This window comes from Pseudopodoces humilis, chromosome 33 (genome assembly GCF_049639895.1).
Source record: "Pseudopodoces humilis isolate 2021_Gansu_Grassland_sample_001 chromosome 33, ASM4963989v1, whole genome shotgun sequence".
NCBI lineage: Eukaryota > Metazoa > Chordata > Aves > Passeriformes > Paridae > Pseudopodoces > Pseudopodoces humilis.
In genome coordinates, this window is record NC_142232.1 from 1472008 (window position 1) to 1492325 (window position 20318).

General features: G+C 50.8%; 2 protein-coding genes across 2 annotated transcripts in view; one reads left to right on the plus strand and one right to left on the minus strand.

The window, feature by feature from the left end:
* The window catches only part of LOC102102660 (uncharacterized), a 191330-nt gene that overhangs the window by 6622 nt on the left and 164390 nt on the right, over window positions 1-20318 (plus strand). The gene's annotated exons all lie outside the window — the stretch shown is intronic.
* LOC148182337 (serine/threonine-protein kinase PAK 3-like) lies at window positions 1880-7525 on the minus strand. Its single transcript, XM_088068922.1, has 8 exons — window positions 7470-7525; window positions 6585-6633; window positions 5464-5573; window positions 4578-4695; window positions 4086-4185; window positions 3470-3666; window positions 2425-2562; window positions 1880-1972 (listed from the first exon to the last, which is right to left on the minus strand). The coding sequence occupies exons 1-8, from the start codon at window positions 7523-7525 to the stop codon at window positions 1880-1882; spliced, it is 861 nt and encodes a 286-aa protein (XP_087925048.1).

Consider the following 20318-nt stretch of genomic DNA (forward strand, 5'->3'; position numbering starts at 1 on the left):
TTGGCATAAGGCAGGATTGACAGGGAACATTTGGGAACAAGGGGCAGGGTGGACAAGATTGATAGGGAAGGTGCTGGAAAAAGGGGTTGGGATACAATGATGGGCAGGGCAGGGGAGGAGATAACTTTGGGTTAAACCAACAAAGCAGGGGGGTAACAGAACAAACCAATTATACAAACAGCTTCAAACTTTAAATTAAACAAAAACACACCCCAACAACTCCCCCTTTTCTGTTTAAAAGGAAGAGTTGTGGTTTTGGGGGATCCATTCTCATTTTGGATACACGTCTCCCCAGCAGGGCTGGTCAGCTGGCACTTCTCCCTGATTTACCTCTGCAGTGGGAGAGCCCTGGGAGGGCTCGCTGAGCCTTGTACAGCGGGGCCTGCCGGGCCAGGCCGGTCCCTGGCTCGGCTGCAGGGGGGTCCCAGGGTGTGAGGATGGAGGGTTTGGGAGGGTTCCAGTCCTGGATACAGGGGTGCAGGGGGGTCCTGCTGCAGCGGAATGGGAGTTCAGGGGGGTCCCTTCCTATGTTCTGGGGTTCAAGGGGTCCCGGTGCCTGAAAATGGAGGTTCAGGGGGGTCCTGGTGTCCAGAAATGGGGGTTCTGGGAGGTTTCCATTCCCGAGAATGGGGGTTCAGGGGATTCCAGGTTCCAGATAAGGGGGTGCAGGGGTTTTCGGGGCCAGGGAAGGGCGAAAAGGGGGTCCCAGTGCCCCGAAATGAACGTTCAAGGGGGTCTCTGTGCCCAGGAAGGGGGGTTCACGAAGAAATGGAAGTGCAGGGGTTCCCCATTCCCAGTGTAATAAATGGAATTGATTTGTGCTAACTAAATTGTAACTGTTATTAAAGTTATTATAAGAAACGATCAAGAATCATTGTTACAAAGCAGATGTACCCATTTGCAGATGTTACATGTCAAAATTAAGGTACAGGATGTAGTTTAGAAAATAAATGGTCAGTAAAATCAGAAAAAGGAGGAAACTTATGGGAAACATTAATGAATATGTATAAGCATACAGTATATAAGTTTAGCTTGAAGTGCTTTGTTCTGTACGTGAGGTGAGGTGAGAAGACCCCCCCACACCCCGGTCGGTTTTGCTTATGCCTTAACCAATTGTAACCACTGGCCAATTGTATTCACATATACATATATATATATAAAAATATGTATCTGAATATATCTACTAAATTGTACCTCTTTTTTACTAAATTGTATTCTTTTAATAGATTGTATTATTTTATTATTTTGTATCCAATTAATTAAACTATATTATCAATTAATTAAATTTGTTTGGAAATTTGAAAGTCATTTATAACACTACTATATCAAAAGCAGTTAAAAGTGATTACAAACTGTGCTGTATCAAAATCGTTGTGATTATAATAATTGGCAAAAGCCAGCACATAATAGCAAAGGGCAACAACAACATAGTTATTTATCACAAACACAGGGCAGGTTTTTCCCTTGCATGGAGCACTTGGGCCTTCCCCGGGCCCCTTCTGCCCTCCCGCAGAACCAGAGGCATTTTCCAGCGCACACAGTTTGTAAGCAAGAGCCGGCTGCAGCCCAGAAGGCTCCAAGCGCCTCCTTCCAGGCTGACTCTGCAGATGCCGAGGCTGCTCTGGGCTCTGCCAGGCTCTGCTGGGGCTCAGCTCTGGGCGAGGCTGGGCCCGCTCTCCCCTCGCAGTGCTCCGGGCAGCTGAGTCACAGCGGGAGAAGGACAGGACACCTCAAGGGACTGGAGGTTTAACAGAGATTTTATTCAAATAACTGCCAGAACAAACAGGCTGTCCTAACTACCCTAACTAACTAACAGTGCTAACTAACATTACTAACTACTTGTCCTAACTACTGTAACAAAAAGATGGCATCAAGGGCTTCATCTCCTTGTCCGCTGCTCCCTCAGTTGCTTTGCTGCAGTGATCAGAGGGGTCAGGCTGGAGAGAGGCTTGGCTGATGACAAAAATGGGTGCTGCCCAAGGGATAAAAAAGAAAGAAATGAACTGTTACTTTCCAGAGTCAAGTTCCTCACAGGCTCTGTTGCAACAGGACAAACGGGAATGGTTTGAAAGTCAAGAGAGGGAAGCAGGCTCAGATTAGATCTCAAGAAGAATTGTTGTAGCAGGAGAGTGGGGAAACACTGACAGAGGGAGCCCAGAGATGCGGGAGGTGCCTCCTCCCTGGAAACATCCAGGCTCAGGTCAGGCAGGGCTCTGAGCCACCTGATGTGCTTGAAGATGTCCCCGCTCGTGGGGAGGCACCAGGTCCAGATGAGCTCGACAGGAGCCTGCCAAGCCAAAGCAGGCGAGGATTCTGCTTGCTTTGCGTGTGAAAAGCAGCGGGACTGGAGATGATGGGAGGGGGGCCCCACAAGAAAAGCCCTCCCTGGCGCTGCCGTTTCCCCCGCAGCCGCTTGGCATTCACCTGCAGCAGCTCCTGGGCAGAGAAGCGCCGCTCCTCGTCCGGCTCCAGGCTGCACTCGAGGAAGTCCCGCAGCAGAGCCGACAGGCGCCTGGGCTCCTGCAGCTGCGGGGTCCCGTTCTGCCGGATCAGAGCGCGGGCCTGCAGGGAAAGCAAACACAGCGCTCTGACAGCTTCCTCCCCACCCACAAGTGCTCACATCCAGCCTGCTTTCTCTGCCCCAGCTCCGGGGGCATTTTCCTCCCTGGCAGAGATGCTGCTGCTCACAGCTCATTTTTCTGGGCCAGCCAAAAAACCCAAACCCTGGTGCAGCCACAGCCATTGCAACATCCAAATGATCTTGCCTTCAGAGCCAATTGCACTGGCTGACTTTGTCAGTAGGAACCTCCATCAGAAATAACCCATTTTGCTTCTCCAAATATGGACACCAGCTTTACAGGCCATTTTCAAGAGTGAGTGTGGTCTGCCTGTGTTATTTCAAAGGATTCTTACATCAAATGCATCTCTGCAGTGCCACTGACACTCAAGTAAATGCATTCCTGATGCCCCATCCCAGAAACTGCCAGGCAAGGAACAGCAGGTTTGTGTGGCTGAAAGCTCAGGCTTGGTGACACAGAGAAAGTAGCTTGGACTAGGAAAGAAATATGTTAGACTGTGGGGATGTTAAACAATCATCTTCATGTTGTAGACAAGTTTCCCAGTGAGAAGAGCCAGGGGGGAGTTCATCTCACAAAACCTCTTTTAGAAACTCCTTCAGAAAACTTGTTGGGTTTGGGTGTGGGTGTTGGGGTTGGTTTGGGGTTTTCTGCAAGACAACATTAGAGCTGATGCACTTGCTTCATGTATTTGGGTCATCCTCACAAGAGCTGCAACAACTTAAATCCCAAAGCAAATTGTTGCTGGAGACTGCAGAATATTTGTCTGTGTTCAGGCTCAGGTGCTGTGGGAATTCCCTTCGCGATGTGCAGAAACCTCCAGCTGCTCCTCCCAGTGCAGGGTCACCCTGTGCTCACAGGCCTCTGCAAAGCCTGGAGAATTTGCCTCTTACCATGGCCCCCGTTTGCTGGAAGTAAGGAGGTTCTCCTTCCACCATCTCGATGGTCACAATGCCAAAGGACCAGATGTCCACCTTGGGGCCGTAAGGAGAACTGGTCACAACTTCTGGGGCCATCCAGTGAGCAGTGCCCACCATGGAGCTGCACTGGTCCTGCTCAGGGCTGAGCTGAGCGCAGAGGCCAAAATCAGCTGAGGACAGAAACAAGCACTGTCAAAGGCAGCTGCAATGAGGAAACCAAGCACAAAGATTCCCCACTCTCAGTCTGAGAATGCAGTGCTGAATCCAGCTGGAAAAGTCCTCAGGGCTGTAGGCAAGGAAAGATGGAACTGGACCCTTAAAGAAGCCCTCAGCTTTCATGCTTGGCTTTTACTGATTTCCTTTGAAGCTTTAGATTGCAACTCCTGCCCCTCTGGGAAGGCCATACCCAGAGCAAAGGCACTCCTGACACCCTGCTCCTCTCCTGAGCTCTCTGCACAGGGCAGCCGCTCTCAGCTGGCAGCAGGGGCCGGGCAGTGCCACCAGCAGCACTTGTGGGGCTCTGGCCCTCACTGGGAAGCAGCCCCACAGCCGCACCCCGGGAGCGCCGTGCCTGGCCAGGAACACCCACCCAGCTTGACAGAGCCGTCCATTTCCAGAAGGATGTTGGAGCTCTTCAGATCTCGGTGGATCACCCAGTTGGAATGGAGGAAATCCAGGCCCTGCAGACACTGAGAGACAACAAGAAACACGAGGGAAAAAATCAGTGGCTGGAATATATCACACAAGAAAGGACAGTTTAGAATTCTGCCAGCAGCAACTTTGCTCTGACAGCCCAGGAGTGCAGTGCAGACAGGCTCCAGGCAAAAGGTTCAAGGCAATGCTGAGAACAGCAAATCAAATCCAGAAAAGACAGAGAGTACCACAACAGCAGGAAAGGAGACAAGAACAGAGTAGAAATGCAGTGATATTTGCAGGCCATTCACTTCAGAGGCTCTTTCCTCTCCAGCTCATAAAAACAACACAGAAACAAAGGCCTGAGCATGGAGCCACTCTGTTCTCACAGCCTCTTTGGAAGGACCATGGTGTCCCAGCCATGGGAAGCACAAGCAGGATCCCTCACCTCCTGACTGACAGCTGCCATCTCTCCTTCAGCCATGCGTGTCTGTCTGACAACGTCCTGCAAAGTTCCTCCATCCATGTATTCCATCACCAGCCAGAGATCTCCATCAACAAGGAAGCTGGAAGAGGAAAACAATGGCACCCTTGAGATGAATGTGCATTGCTCAATTCCCCCAGGGAAAAGCCTGGAGTGGAGTTTTGTTCCCAGGTCACTTGACAATGAGGACAGAATCAGATGGAGAGACATTCCTGCCAGGCTGCACAGGCCTTGGAATCTGCACAGTCTAAAGGAGAAGGAGGCACCCGGGAGAAAGGAGAGTTCTTAGATGGCAAGCAGGTGAAAAATGCACTTTAGCAACAGCCCAGCTCAATGTGGAACCACAACACTTGCCCCCAGCTGCTTCAGCATCTGAACTCATCAGTTCCACCATTCCCTCTGGAACAAGGCAACACAACTTCCAGAGTTATCCAGGGGAGGAGGCTGTGCAGCACTTGGGGCAAAAGCAGTCAAATGCTTGGAAAACCTTTCACAAAGTCCCTTCAGAAATAGGCAAGGCCATTGTAAAATGGGCAAATGAGGCATTTCTGGAAACAAGAACCTGGTCTTCCTGGCACCTGCAGCAATGGGAAAGGGCTGGGAAGAAGAAGCCAAGGAAAATAATTTCTGCCATGGTTTATCAGCACTTGCTGTAAAACACAGCAAATGGGGTCAAGTTGAAGAAAAAGTCAAAGCAAAGCAACAAAAGCACATGGAAGGAGTGAAGTGCCAGGCTGTTGTTCTGGGAAGATATGGCAGGGTCAGGCATTTTCAGAACAGGCTACAGACCAGGGATGCCAGGAAAGATGAACGCAGGGCCCGTGCACGGGAGAAGACCTGAAGCACTCACCTGTCCAAAGAGTTGACAATGTTGGGGTTCTTCTTGTCCTTCAGGACCACGACCTCATTCACAGCTCGTTCCCTGTTCTGCCCTCTCAGACTCATTTTCTTGATGGCCACCTGAAGGGACATTGCAGACCTTTCACTGGAGGAGTCTGTGGCAGGAGGCCACAGCAAACACGGAGCGAGTCTTTTTGGAGCGACCGAGCCGGGCTGTGCCAAACTGCCTTGGGATGGGACACCAGAGCTCAGCAAGTGCCATTCCCACAGCCCATTGCTCTGCTCGCTGCGGGCTGTTACAGGACTCATGGCCAGAGACATTTGGCTCTGTAAGCTCTGCAGAAATGGTGCCTCAGCTGTCAGCCTCAAAGCTCTAACAACATTCTCTGCACCTACAGTCTTCTCAAATGCCCTCAGCACTCTTAGGATTATTATTCCAGCAGATTTTGCAAGCAAGAGGTAATTCTGTTTCTGTGCACACAGAGCAAAACAGCCAGGAACCCTTTAGCAATTCTATGGCATTTGGCCATGATTTCAAATGTCCCTGCTCTGTTTGGGATAGCACAACAAAGCAAACGTGCACATCCATTGCTCAGATAATCCCTGTCACAGCTGCCACTGACACCAGACCCAAACACGGCTGCAGGGTTTAGGAGAGAGCTTTGCTCTGGACATCCATCTTCTCATTTCTCTCCCTGGCTCTGTGGGAATAGCTGCAGTAGGACTAAAACCCCAAAATGAGCCCAAGCAGGATCTCTCCTTAATTAGGCCTTGAGGCATCCTGATGAAACTCAGGATGATAAAACTGCTAAATAGTGTTCCTGTCCGAGGATGGGATGAAGGTAAATTGGGCCTCAGTCTCCACCAGCTGATGCATTCACACTTTCAGACATGAAGACCAAGCCAGTGTGTCCTGCTCTGACAGACCCTGCTGCCCTCCTTGCCTTCCTTTGGGCACTTGAGAAGGACCAAGTCTGTCCCAGCTGTGCTCTGCAGGCTGACCCTGCTCTGCCTTCAGAGGAGCAGCCTGTGCAGGAAAGCTCTGCTGGGCCCCACAGCTCCAGCCACAGCTCCCAGCAGAGGGGAAAGCCCTCGAGAGCTGCCAGACGTGCTGGGCGTGTTGACTCTGACCTCTCCTCCAGTGGCCCTGTCGAGTCCTTTGGAAATGGTTTCAAAAGCCCTGGAGACAAAACAGCAGAGAAGAAAGAAGCAGAGCTTTAGGCTCTGGCAGTGAAAGCCAGCCCAGACAGGAGATCTCTGCTGCCTGCAGCATTCACAAAACACCTGAGTGCATCCACCCTTCAAACAACAGCACAGCGGCCACCAGCCCTCTGCCATGCAAGGTGTGCAAGAGAAGACTGAGGCCCAACACGAAGGAAAAGGGCTGGAGGAAATCCCAAATGTCCACACTGAATTCCTTCAGTTCAAAACCTGAGCTGAGGGGTGGGTGTGTAGGGAACTGGAAAAGAATGTATTTCATCCTTTATATATTTCCTGCCTGAGACCTGCAGGATCCCCAAGGGCCCTGCCAGCAGGCAGGTGATGCATTTTCCCCTCGAGTGCAGCAGCTCTGTGTCTGTTACTGAATGTATGGGGTCTGCTACCTGTGCTGAAAAGAGCTCTTATTAGTTCATCTCTGGTTTCTGTTTCTAAACCATTATGTTGATAATCCTGACTGATGGATAGTTTTTGAAACAAAATATTTGAAATAAATTTTCTTGAGAACTGTTTGCTGACAGTCACCACCACATGGTGAGTTGCTCTTTTAGGCAATCCAATTCCAGGGACAGAAGATCTTCCAGGTCCCGCTCCTTGCTGCAGACAGGGCACTGCCAGCCTCAGGGGCCTTTGACGGTGCCTTCTGACCACAGTTATCAATTCTGATCAGCACTGAGAGACAGCAGCATCGTACCCCAGTGTCTGAAGGGGTTTGGGGCTCTCCTGACTTCTCACTGGATCCTGCACCAGCAAAATGCCTGGGCCCTGCTTGTGCAGAAGTAACTGCCTTGCACTTACCCTTGGCCAATCTGCTCCAGTTCCAGGTATTTCTCGGCAGGCTCCCCCACGCTCATGGTGTTCCCTGAAAGAAACCACGTGGAAGATGCTCCCTCTCAGATGAGAGCCAGAATGCAGCCCCACTCCCTGGGGCCGGGAGCCCCTTGCTCTCAGCTGGGGAAGGACAATAAATGACCCTGTGCCATTCAGCTGCAGAGCAACCCTGGGTGCAGCTGATGCTGAGACACACACACAGCACCCTGCTCTGGCACACAGGAACAGAGCAGACGTACTCAGCTGCATCAGGCTCCACTCTCCGCTCCCCTCTGGCTGCAGGGCTGTGCTGCTGTCAGAATGTTCAGCCCAGGATCCTGCAGCACAGGGAGCTTCAGTGTCCTCTTCAGGAGCAGAGGGAGGTTCTCCATCCTCTTCCCAAAGCAGTGCAGGTTCCTCGTCCTCTTCCCAAAATTCTGCAGGTTCATCATCATCTTCCCAAGCCATGGGACATTCTCTGTCTGCTTCCCATGCTGGAAGATGTTCACCCTCCTCTTCACAAGCCACAGGACGTTCTCTGTCCTCATCCCACACTGGGAGATTGCCGTCATCCTCGTCCCATGCCATGGGAGCTTGGCCATTCTCGTCCCACTCCAGGGGACATCCACCGTCCTCGTCCCACACCGGGAGATGTCCACTGTCCTTGTCACACACCGCGGGAGCCTCGCCGTTGTATTCCCAAAGCGCGGGGTGTTCGCCCTCGTCTCCCAGAACAGCGGGAAGTTCACTGCTCTCTTCCTCCTCTTTGGCCTCCTCTTTGCAAGCAGAGGGAGCCAGAGGAGGTGCTGATGCTGCTTTGGTGCCCTGTGGACAGACGGGAGCGTGAGGGACGGGAAGTTCTGTCTCAGTTTTCACGTTCTTTATCCTCAGCTACACATCCAGCTGCACTAAGCAGAAATAGGGTTCAGAGCTGTTCAAACTAACAATGGGCTAAAGTCAACATTGCCACTTATTACTGGGAATTCCATATTCCACCATGGCTAAAGCCAGCAAGCAATCTTCTGCCTGCAAAACCAGTCCTGCAGCTCTTCAAAAGCTCTTCAACAGAAACAGAGAAAACTGCCAGGGATCTCTTTGCTGCTGCTGCTGCTGCAGACACTGACAGGAACTTTCCTTCAGCCTCCCAGGCTGGCACTCGGCTGCCACACGCCGAGCTCACAACTTGCTGCACAATTCTGAACACCAAAGCTTCCTTTGCCACTCACCGAAGGAGGAGCTGCTCAGGATCCACGCGTGAGGTGCCCTGCAACGGGAGAGGGAACGTGAACCAGATGTTGTTAGGAAAAAACTGCCTGTGGTGGGAAATGAGCAAGGCAAGCCCGAGAGAGCATTTTGCTTTCACAGCATCCGTCCAGGAGCCACAGGCCCTTCACACAGCAAGCAAGAGAGCAGCACAAAACACTGGGCTGTGTCAGCTCTTGGCTGGAGCAGCAAACGGAGGGAGTTCCAGGCTCCGCTGCCACAGACTCCCCGCTTGAGGGAACAGAACCCCCCCAGGCCTCATTGCAAATGCTGTGCACGTCCCGCTGGCTGCAGACACCCCCTTTTTCAGCTGCGGCTGCTGGCAGGAGCTCTCCCAAACCAACCGTGTCCTCATGGCAATTTGGTTACAGAGTCAACTCCGTTCCAGTGGAAGAACAGAAAGCACACAGCAAGCCCAAAGCCACTGATGCTGCACCGAGGGAAAACCTCAACTTACGTGCCAAGTGGGTTAAAAAATACCCCGAATAAGCCACAGAGAACAGAGTGCCAACTGCAGCAACCACTTGCTGCATCATTTTGGCTGCGCTGCACACGTCTGCAGACTGTACCCCTGTAAGCACAGAAGGACACCCGTCAGGGGCTGGGCTGGCTGCTGAGAATGCCTCAGGCAGGAGGATCCTCTGGCAACGAGCAGGCGCCCAGAGCCGCTCTGGACACTGAGGCCTCCGTGTCCCACAGCAACGCGAACACCACGGGGACGTGGCAACGTTCCTGTGACACCACAGCAGCCGCTCACGCAAAAACCGCCTGGAAGCTTCTCCTGTGTCACAAAGGAGCACAAAGAATCCTCCCAGGGCGCAGCCTATTGCCCAAAGGATCCAAGAGGAACTCTGAAAATGCAGCAAACAAGGACACCCCATAGCCCAGCCTGAACACTGAGGAGGAACAAGGACAGGACCAAACCAAAGCAAACACGACCTGTAGTCACTGACACTGCTGAATAAAACCAGCAAGGCTTGTTCCATCTGGAATCTTTGTTCTAGTCCTAAAAACAAGCAAGGTTCTCCACTCTAAATATACAGAAGGCAGGAACTGGGGAGGAGGTGGGATTAGGAAGGAGGAGGAGCAGGAGGAGGGAGAAAGGAAAAGGAGGAGCAGGAACAGGAATAGAAGGAGAAGCTGGAGGTTCCAGTGCCCCCGTGTCTGCAGCACTCCCGGCCACAGGCCCATCGCCCCCACCTCATCCTGCAGGTGAGCAGGGAAGGGGGAGCTGGTCCCAAATCTGTTGGGGGGTCCCTGAGAGGGTCTTTTTATTGGGGTGTGTTCAGAAGTCACAGATTGAGGAACTGAGCCCCAAATATTGTCTGGCATCCCTGGGAGGTTTTTTTTCTCTGGGTGTGTAGGTTTGGATCTTGCAGGACCCCAAAGCTGAGCCCCTTCGGGGATCTTTGGGGTCCACATGGCCATTGCCCAGTATTGGCTGGGGGAGGACATTGGTCCTGGGGACCCCCGGGACAGCAGAGGAGAGGAACCCCTGGGACCCCCAGAGTGGGGAGAGCAGAGAGGGGCGATCACAGAGCTGGGGGACCCCGACAGCTTGGAGAGGTGGGAGCCTGGAGAGGAGACACTCCTGGGATCCCTGGGATCTCAAAGCAGAGCATCAGGGGAGAAGGGTCCCCATGGACCCCCAAAAGCCCCTGGATCATCGCTAAGGAGGACCCCAGAGAAGGGGGAACCCCTGGAGCCCTTGGACCCCCATCATCCCAGGGAAGTGAAACCTCTGGAAGCCCAAAAGTGGAAAGACAAGAGATGGGGAAATCCTGGGAGACTTTTTTGGGGCTGAATCTTGATATTTTGGAGATTATCATGGACACAAGACTCCTGCTGAGCTCTAGACATGGACTTGGGCAGGAGGAGCCTCTACTCCAAGGCACTCCCACTTTGGTTTCCCCCAAACCAGGATTTGTCATTCCCAAGCCATGGCCAGATGGAGGAGGAGGAAAAGCCCCAGAGATCCTGCATGAGGAGGGGCTGCAAACCCAGCCCAGGGAGCTGCAAGGAGGAAAGATCCCCCCTGTGCCAGGAAGGTGGCCAGAGAGATCCTGCCGGAGCTCAGAGCTGGGGGAGAGAGCTCATGGCAGGGAGAAGCCCCACAAATGCTTGGAATGTGGGAAGAACTTCAGTCACAGCTACCACCTGATCTGAACATCCACACAGGAGAATGCCCCAGCGAGTGTGGGGAACGTGGGAAGAGCTTCATTGAGATGTCCAATCTGATTTGTCACCAGAAGATCCACACAGGGGAAAAGTCCTGCACGTGTGGGGAGTGTGGAAAGGGCCTAAGCTGGAGCTCCAACCTCGGGGCACACCAGTGCATCCTGAGTGTGGGAAGAGATTTCCAAGGAGCTCAGGTCTCATCAAACATCAGTGGATTCACAAAGAGGAGAGGCTCTTCCGCTGCCCTGACTGCCGTAAGGGCTTCACAAAACTGCACCCTCATCAGGCACCAGCACATCCACACTGGGGTGAGGCCCTACGAGTGTCCCCAGTGTGGGAAAAGCTTCTCACAGAGCTCAGCCTTGACCAAACAGATCTTCCTGACTCCCTGTGGGCACCTGGATGAACACTGGGGCAGGAACATCCATCAGAACACAGACCAACAATGGGAATTGCAGATTGACTGCCCCTGGAGATTCACCAGAATGCAGAGATCCCCCCACAGCCCCTGGAGAAGCCCATGCCAGAGCAGGAGAATGCCTGAGATGAGGCTGTGACCCCGGGGGACACCTGTGGACAGAGGGGCCCCCGCTGGAGCCGCCTGTCCTGGAAGGTCTGACCCTGTGGCAGAGTGACCCACGCTGCAGCACTGTGAGGGGGCTGCTCCCCATGGAATGGACTCAGGTTGGAAAAGATCCTGGAGACCTCTCTGGTGGGAGAGACCCCAGAGTGCAGCAGGGGAATGACTCCTGTCCCTGAACAGCAGGAAAAGCCACGGGAGATTAACTGACCATGGCTCCATTCCCTGTATCCCTGAACTGCCAGGTTAGGATGCAGAGCTGGAAGGAGGGAGGGGTGGAAGGAAGGTGCTTTTAAGGGTCTTCTTATTCTCCTGCTCTGAGCTTAATGGCAATAAATGCAATTCATATTTCCTGTTTTGCCCATGACTGTGTTTGATGAGGAAACAGTCTCGGGTCCTTAACTCATGAACCCTTGGTCAAATTTTCTCTCCCTGTGTGGCTGTGGAGGGCAGTGAGAGAGCAGCTGTGGTGGGTGCCTGCACTCGGGCCAGCATCACCCCACTGCAGTGAGACGTGTCCTTGTGTGGCCCTGTGCTGTGGTGCCACAGGTGCTGTTACTTTTGTCTCCCTTATGATTTTATCTTTTGCATTAAATGCTCGTGAAGTGCCCCCGGTGTCCCTCGTGTTCCCTCAGTGCCGGTAACCCTGTCCCTTCCCCTGCTCCCCATCCCACGTTCCATCCCGGCTGGCAGAGCCTTGGAGCTGCCGTGGGGGCCGTGGGGCTGCCCCGGGGGCTGCGCCCCGAGCCGGGGCCCCTTCCCAGTGCTCCCAGTGTGCCGATCCAGCCTGGAGCAGCCAGCGAGGGCTTCAGCTGGGACGGCAGAGAGGCGCTGCTGGGGGGTCCCGGCTCACTTCGCTTTGGTTTTGGTATTTTTGGGAGTTTTGTGCAAGAAATCTCTCCCCTCCCACACTCATCCACAAGGGTTTGGGGCCGTTTTCCGTTTTTGGGGGAAATCTGAGTGATGCACTGATGCTCCTAATTAGACGTGGGAGAAGTGAGGCTCCAGGGCTTCCCGCCGAGCCGGAGCCACCCAGCAGCCAGGGCTGGGCAAGGCGGGCCGGGAGCTGCGGAGAACTTTGTTTGTGTTGGGAGCTCAATGGCGGCTCGGGCCGGGCCCGTTCCAGGGCTGTTCCTCATCCCCGCCTTTCCCCTCACGCAGCCCGGGGCGGGCCCTGAGAGCGCGGGGCGGGGCTGTGCCGTGTGCAGAGCCCGCCGCTGGCTGCGATTGGCTGCTTCTGCCGTCACTCGTGGTTCTGGCGCGCGCTGATTGGGCAGAGCCGGGACAAGCCCGGCCCCGCTGGCGCCCCCAGGGCGGCCGTGGCTTGGGAGAGCCGCCATTGCCGGAGCGTCTGTGCGGGCCCGGCAGCGGCGGCAGCAGCGGCCGGAGCCCGGTGAGGCGGCGGCGGAGCTCGGAGGCGGCCCCGGCCATCGCAGGTGGGAGCCGCGCTCGGTTCTGCGGGGGCTCGGGGCTCGCTGCGGGCCCGGGGGGGGCGGCAGGGGGCTGTGGCGGGTGGCTTGTGCCGTGGCCGGCCCGTGTTGGCCCTGGGCTGAGGGCGCTGCGGGAGCGGCTGCCCGCGGTCTCCTTGCCGCTGGGGCCTCGGCAGGAGGCGGTGGCGGAGCAGCGCTGGCTCGTCCCGCTTCGTGTCGGGAGGCCGGAGGTGGCTGCGCTGTGCCCGGGGCTGGGCGGGAAAATTCCCGGCGCCAGAGGTTTGTGTGGCCAAAGGAGGCAGAGGAGTGGTGTGCGAGTGACTTTATTGCTGCCCAAAGGGAGAGGCCATGGGGCATTTGCCATGCGCTCTCTCCAGGTGTTGGAGGACGCGGCCTCGTTTTTGTCCTGATTTTCCCGGCCGCATGTCCCTGTCCCTTTGCCCAACACTGGCGGAGGTGCTTGGAAGGTTCAGCCTTCCCGATCCGCCTGCTGCATGTCCTTTTTGTATTAACACCCGATATTCCTGGCTCTGTGAAGTGTTTGTTCTTCTGGAAGTTCAGGAATGTAGCGGGACTTGGTCTGAGCAGCAGTCCTTATCAAGTAATAACATTTTCTGAAACTGATGGTTTCTCCCATTGTTGCCTTATGTACAAGTCCCTGGCCCCATCTCCAAGAAGATTCACTCATTGCCTCTGTTTTTTCTTCTTGGAATCAGCCCAGTTCCTCCTGCAGGCAGGGAGCCCCTGGGCCATTTTGCAGGCTTTGGGCCATCAGTGTTAATTTGCATTTCTAAAGCTCCTCTCCAGGCTGCCTGGAACAAAGCTTCTCTTCCAGGGCAGATATTCTGTGACTCACACGTGGCCCCCCACAGATCTGCTGTTTATTTTTTTTTTAACAATATTCTAATAACTGTTTATGTGTTAAAGCACCAACTTTAAAGCTCTTCTGTTTTTCAAAGTGCAGCTTAAAGGTGAACATCGAAAAACTCATACCATTATTTAGTCATGACTAAGAGTCAAGTACAAATAGAAAACAAAAATGAGAAAGATATCAAGTGTTTTCTTTTTATTCTCCTAGGACTAAAAATATTCTCACACAACTGGCCCAAAAAGAACTGATAATATAGAAGTAAAATTATTACAAAATATTATTCTAACTGTGTAATTCTTTCACTGAAACTCTGAAAAGCAAAAGTCCTCAACAGTGTCTTTAGAGAAATAAGGTATTACTTTATTCTGGCCAGAATGTGCAACAGGAATAATTTCATGCGCACTTAGGCTGGGTGTGCAGAGAAAATCATTCCATGACACATGAGTTGGACTAGATTTTTTCTACATTTATACAGTCTGAACCCATGGAAATCCATTGGTTTAATGTTCATTGGTTTGAAGGTGTGGAGTTGTTAGGATTTGGTTTCCTGTTGCACCTGGATTTCTGTGCCTGTGATGTGAATTAGGTGGGCACTCCTGGATTTCCTGCTCAGACTTTTCCAGACCAGGTGTCTCCTCCAGCTGTGCCTGGGGCAGTGTCTGGGGTAGATGTTGGTTGATGTTTGCTGCTGGGTGTTGATGTTTTGTTGATGGTCGTTATTTGGGAATCTTCTGGGCTATTCCCAGTGTGTTGAGATGTTAATTTCATCTCTGCTGAGTGGTGGAAAAGAAACATTAAAATTCCTTTCCCCAAGGCAAAGGCAAACCTAGTGTGAGCAGAGAAATAAGATTTGAAGCCATTTTAAAGTTGGTCTATTTTGCCAGCAGCTAATCCCAGGCAGGGCAGAGTGTGAGTGGAATTGAGAGGCAGAGTGGAATTGTCCCGGTGCCTTCCCCAGCAGCTGTGGCCAGGGCAGGCACAGAAAGGCCTGAAGCTGCAAGAGTGAGAGCAAGGATTGTCCCGCAGTGGCTGGAGATGGCAAAGGAGGGTGCCCAGGCTGAGGATTTGAGCAGAGGATCTGTGGGCAGGCCCAGGGGCTTCCCCCGCTGGGGAGCCCTGGCTGCTGCTGCGTTGCCTTCAGTGCAGGCTCAGGGGTGGCCTGTTTAATATTCCCTTCCAGTTCAAATTTCTGAGTCTGGAAGAGCCATGGCTGGGGCATCAATCATTTTAATTTTTCATTTTGTTAAGTTTTGTTCTCTTTCTAATGTCCACCCCGTAACATTGAGGCTATCTGGGGGTAAAAAATTCACAGAATGTTGTGGCTAGAAGAGAGAATGCTCAGTCCAGCTCCTGCAATTCCCTGTTAATTGTAAGAATTATTCCAGCTCCATTTTAGTCCTGGGTAACATTATTTCTGAGATTCCCTGAACCCTCTCAGGGTCAATACAATACAAAACTTCCGTCAAAATAGGTCCAAAATATTTAAACATTTTCTCCACCATTTGCATATTTTTTTCAGCTACTCAAAGCTGCTTTTTTGCCTGAAAATGAAGCCATTTCACAGAGGCTTCCTCTACCTCTTCTCCTTGTCCTCCTGACTGGATCAAGTCATCCACATCCTGCATTAAGCCAGTCCCTGGGGGTGAGGTCAATTCCTTTGATATTTCCTGCAAGGCTTGCCCCAATAAGGCCGGTGCTTCCTGTGAAAAACGAAGTTCACTCCTGTAAAATTTTAAAAAAGTTAAATAAAGACAATAAGAGACATAAAGTAAAGCAAAGAGTTATGGCCGGGTGCCTTGGCGCGCTGCCAAGAGCACACCTGGTATCCTAGGGATACCCCTTTTATCCCATCCTTGCTGTGAGGGGTTAATGCAGATTCAAGTATGTCCCCTCCCTGGTTCCGCCTTCTTGGATCATGCTCTTGCACAGTCTCATTTTCTGCTGGTCAGCATAATGTTTTTGCTCGTCATCATTATTTTAGCTGGTCAGCATTCTTTTCGAGTCTGGTTTCCTTTTTTCTGCAGATGGTCAGTTGTTGATAAGGGTCTGGGCCCCACATCCTTCTTCTGAGGGCAGTTGAGCTTATCTTTCCCCCCTGCCCACGTCCTGGTACCAGCTTTTTGATAACAGTTTGCTCTCCATTTCCTGCTGCTGATAATAGCCTGTTTTCCACAGCTTGATCCTCCCATTGTCGTGCCTGTTGGAGTTATCTTGCCTTCTCCGGATGAAACATATCCTTACCATTCAGAATTCCTATCTAAGCCTATAACTTACTAAGAGAGAAAAGAATATAGTGAAAGCATATAATATATATTTATCAGAATAATTGTGAAAAGCCAATATTTACAACATGAATTCACAACATTCCGTGCATCCCTGCAGAAGGACCGTCCATGTCTTGAGCATTTTCCCTTCTACCTCTTGTTGCCAGCCCAAGGCAGAATTCTGTTTGCATCCTCTGTGAGTGGGCATCCCCAGAAAGCATCTTTTGCATCAAGTTCTGAATGGCAGCAGTGTGAGGAGGGCACCTGGTTGAGGATGGTGTAAGGATCTGAGACTGTGGGGTGCCTCGGTTTCATCATCTCATTTCTTCTTCTTGGGTCCTGCAGCATTCTGTGGATTCCATTGGATTTCTTGTTTGGCAGGATAGGAGTGTAGTAAATAGAGACCCTTTTGTTCGCCTAAACATGTAAGATACGATGCTTTGCAAAACTATGCTTTGTGAAATAGGGATGAAGTTGAAGGCTGCTGCTGATGTTTGTATAATTATAAAAACAGCCTTGCAAGCTCTCTTGAATTCCAGAAAGTTAAGCCATTCAGATAAGCCTTAAAAAGAGAGCAGTGAGGAAAGGTCAAAAGAGGAAGACTCCTGATTTTCATCCTGCGACCACCAGAAGGCAAAAAGCGACCACCAGTGACCGGAGGCACATGCACAGAGACACCCGAGAAAGGACACGTAACCCGGAAGTCGGACCACTTAAAAGGGAAGACACGGAAATCGGAAGTGCGGCAGCCGATGGAGCAGAGACTCCCCTGCCGCCCAGCGCTGATTTTTGCTTATTGCTTACTTGCTGTAATTAATAAAATTTTTTTACCATATCACTCTCTTGAGTGCGTTCATAACAATTTGGTGCCCGTGACTCGGATGCAATCTGTAGGACGGATTCTCGGCATTACCGGGGGGCGCCCCGCTATTATTTAGCGGCCCGGGGGGGGGCCGGTTTCTGCCTCGGTTGCACCGACGAACCTAAATTTCAAGCAATAAGCAACAGGGAGACCGGTCGACCCCTTAAAATCTGTGCACAGAGTCCGGACGAAGACGCGGGACGCGTGAGTATAACGGGGAACCGTTCGGTCGGGGTCCCAGAGTGCGGCGAAGTGGTGTGTGTGTGAGAGGGGGACTGGTAGCCAGATTCCCCAAGTGAGAGCGGACCCTTAATTAGTGCGTCTCCCATTAGCCCGCGAGGGCGTGGGCCACGAAAAAGGGGAAGCGAAAGAGACTGTGTGATTTGAAGGCACTCCGGAAGAATGGGGCAGGGGCAAAGCAAGCCCCCTGTATCTATTAAACTCCCACTGGTACCTAGAGATAGTCCGTTAGGTTATATGTTAGAAAACTGGCAGTATTTCCCGGGAACAGAGAATAAAGATAAGGCGAAAATGATTCATTATTGTGTAGAAGTATGGGGAGGAAAGGAAATTTCAAAGAAGGTATTTTGGCCTATATTTGGATCAACCGAAGATTGGGTTAGACAAAAGTTAAATTCCTGGGTAAACACAAAGATCCCCTTTAGTTCAGAGGAAAATGCTTATGCAGAGATCTGGGTAGTAAATCCCGAGGTTTTTATATTTAAGCTGACAGAAAATTTGGAGGAGGGGAAGGGAAAGAAAAAGAAACCTCGGAAAGAAGATACTTTGATAATTCCCCCTCCATTTGTACCACCACCTCCTCCACGGGCCCCTCCCCCTCCGAACCCCGAGGAGGAGGATTTAGACATGCCAGATGTGGGGCCTGTTACCAGGAATAGATCTAAAAGGAAACAGGAGAACCTATTCCCTCCCATTAAGGGAAATGCCAATGGGTGGTCCCCAAGCTGGAATAGGGTTTATATCTGTCCCTCTCAGTTCGGGGGATGTCAGAGAGTTCAAAAAGGAAATGGGGCATTTGCTGGAAGACCCATTGGGGGTTGCAGAAAGAGTAGATCAATTCTTAGGACCCAATATGTATACATGGGAGGAATTACAATCTATTTTAAATATTTTATTTACGGCAGAAGAGAAAAACATGATTAGAAGGGAAGGAATGCGCATTTGGGATGCTCAGCATGCCCAGGGACCACTGGCAGATGTAAAATGGCCCCTCCAAAATCCCCACTGGGATCACCAAGATCCAGCGCACAGAGCACATATGCAGGATTTGAGGACTATTATAATTGAAGGGATTAGAGAGGCAGTCCCAAGGGGTCAGAATATCAATAAAGCTTTTAATGAGAGACAGAAGATGAAACTCCTACAAAATGTTTAGAAAGGCTAAGAAAGAATTTTCAACTATATTCAGGAATGGATCCAGACACCCAGTTGGGGCAAGCACTGCTTAAAGCACAATTTGTGGCAAAAGCGTGGGAGGATATTCGGAGGAAGATAGAAAAATTGGATGGGTGGCAAGACAGAGGTTTGGATGAGCTTTTGCGGGAGGCACAAAAAATGTATGTTAGGAGAGAAGAGGAGGCTCAGAAGCGGCAAATTAAGATGATGGTGGCTGCTGTGAGAGAAAGTAGAGATCAAACCTGGGAAAGGAAACAACAGAGACCAATCAGAGATTCAAAGGAAAGACAGAATGTTAAGGTTTGTTTTTACTGTGGAAAGAAAGGACACTTTAAGAAAGAATGTAGAGTAAGAAGCCAGGATGAAAAGATGTTTAAAGAAGATTAGGGGGGGGTCAGGGGCTCTTTATCATGGGGACCCGAGAACATCAGAAAGAGCCCTTGATAAAGTTAAAAGTGGGTCCCCAGCACCAAGAAATAACAATCTTGGTAGATACTGGAGCTGAGAGATCAACAATTCAGTTTTTGCCTAAAGGATATAGTATATCTAAAGAAACTACTAAGCAACTTACTAAGCTAGTGATGGAAACAAAACTATCATGGGTCAAGTGTATTCCACTAGCCCTTCTGAATATTCGAACCCAGCCAAAGGCAGATTTGAGAATTTCCCGTTTTGAGATCTTATATGGTATGCCCTATAATATAGAAGAAGTTCAAACACATCCAAATGTGAGTGATCAATACATCAATGAGTATTTGATAAAATTAATGAAGTTCAAAAAGACATTGTGGGAAAAAGGGATGCTAGCTCAAAGACCACCATTGGATTTTATATTACACCAGGTACAACCCGGAGAGTGGGTGCTAATAAGAAGTTAGAAAGAAAATCCCCTAACACCGAAGTGGGAGGGGCCGTATCAAGTCTTACTAACAACTGACTCTGCAGTTCGAACAGCGGAAAAAGGCTGGACACATGCAAGTCGAATAAAAGGACCTGTGAAACCACCAAAATCTAGTAACTGAGAAGTGGGTAGCCCGGCTGGGGACTTGAGACTTAAGATATCCCGAACAAAATAACATCCCAGAACTATTAATTTGCTTAGAGACTTATGAATAATAAATTCCATAAAGGCTTTTATATAGAATATAAGATACCTCCATCTAGTGGTGAGGAAATATATAATAGAGGTGTTAAAATAAGCTGTACGTTATGCCAAAATTGTTACCCTTTTGTCTGTTTTAAATGTATAATATGTGAAGAACTCTGGTGGACCCACTGTCATAGAGGCTACCCACCAAGAGGCGTGTGTAGCTCTTGCTACACTGCCCAGAGGGATCTCACTGATTGGGCTCTAGTAACTAGAATACAAGCAGGAGAATTTGAAAAGGGATCAGAGGAGTGGTGGGCCATCTACTCAAAAGGGGTCAATCCCTTGTATTATTGTTATCATCCAAACGAACCTACGCCTTTTGTAGCAAATATAGTAGCTGAGTTGTGCAGACGGTGGCTCCAGAAATTAGGGTGTTAATACCCCTTTAATAAAGCATAAAAGTTGAGAAAAATACATACAAAAAAATTAATAAAAGAAGAAATAATTCCCCTCCTGAAGAGTACTCTTGCTGTTGAGAAGATGGTACACCCTGTGTCCCGAGGCAACCGGGTCGACGAGGGAGGCAGAGGAGTAAAAAACCGTGGAGGGAAGCAGTCCAATATATATGGGACCAAAGGGTCATGGTTCTGGAAATGCCACAAGAGTGAGAATGAGACAACCCAGCGAAGTAATTTCTGAGGAATCCAAATTGACACCTCACAAAAGAAAAGCCTCTATTATAGTAGGGGAAGCCAATGCTCATTAAAGAAGTCAGTAACATTTATAATCTTAATCAGCACATTTAATATTAGTACAAGCAAGACTCACAAGCCCTTCAATTGGTCCTTAATCCGATGGGAAGACCAGGTTGTTATCCAATCAC

Excerpts from the sequence above, each read along its gene's own strand:
- LOC148182337 (XM_088068922.1), bottom strand. The coding sequence starts at position 7,525 with ATGAGCGTGGGGGAGCCTGCCGAGAAATACCTGGAACTGGAGCAGATT. Across the intron at positions 5,574-6,584 it reads ACAGGGCCACTGGAGGAGAG|GTGGCCATCAAGAAAATGAG; the intron begins GTCAGAGTCAAC and ends ATGTCCCTTCAG. Across the intron at positions 4,186-4,577 it reads TGGCAGCTGTCAGTCAGGAG|TGTCTGCAGGGCCTGGATTT; the intron begins GTGAGGGATCCT and ends GTTGTCTCTCAG.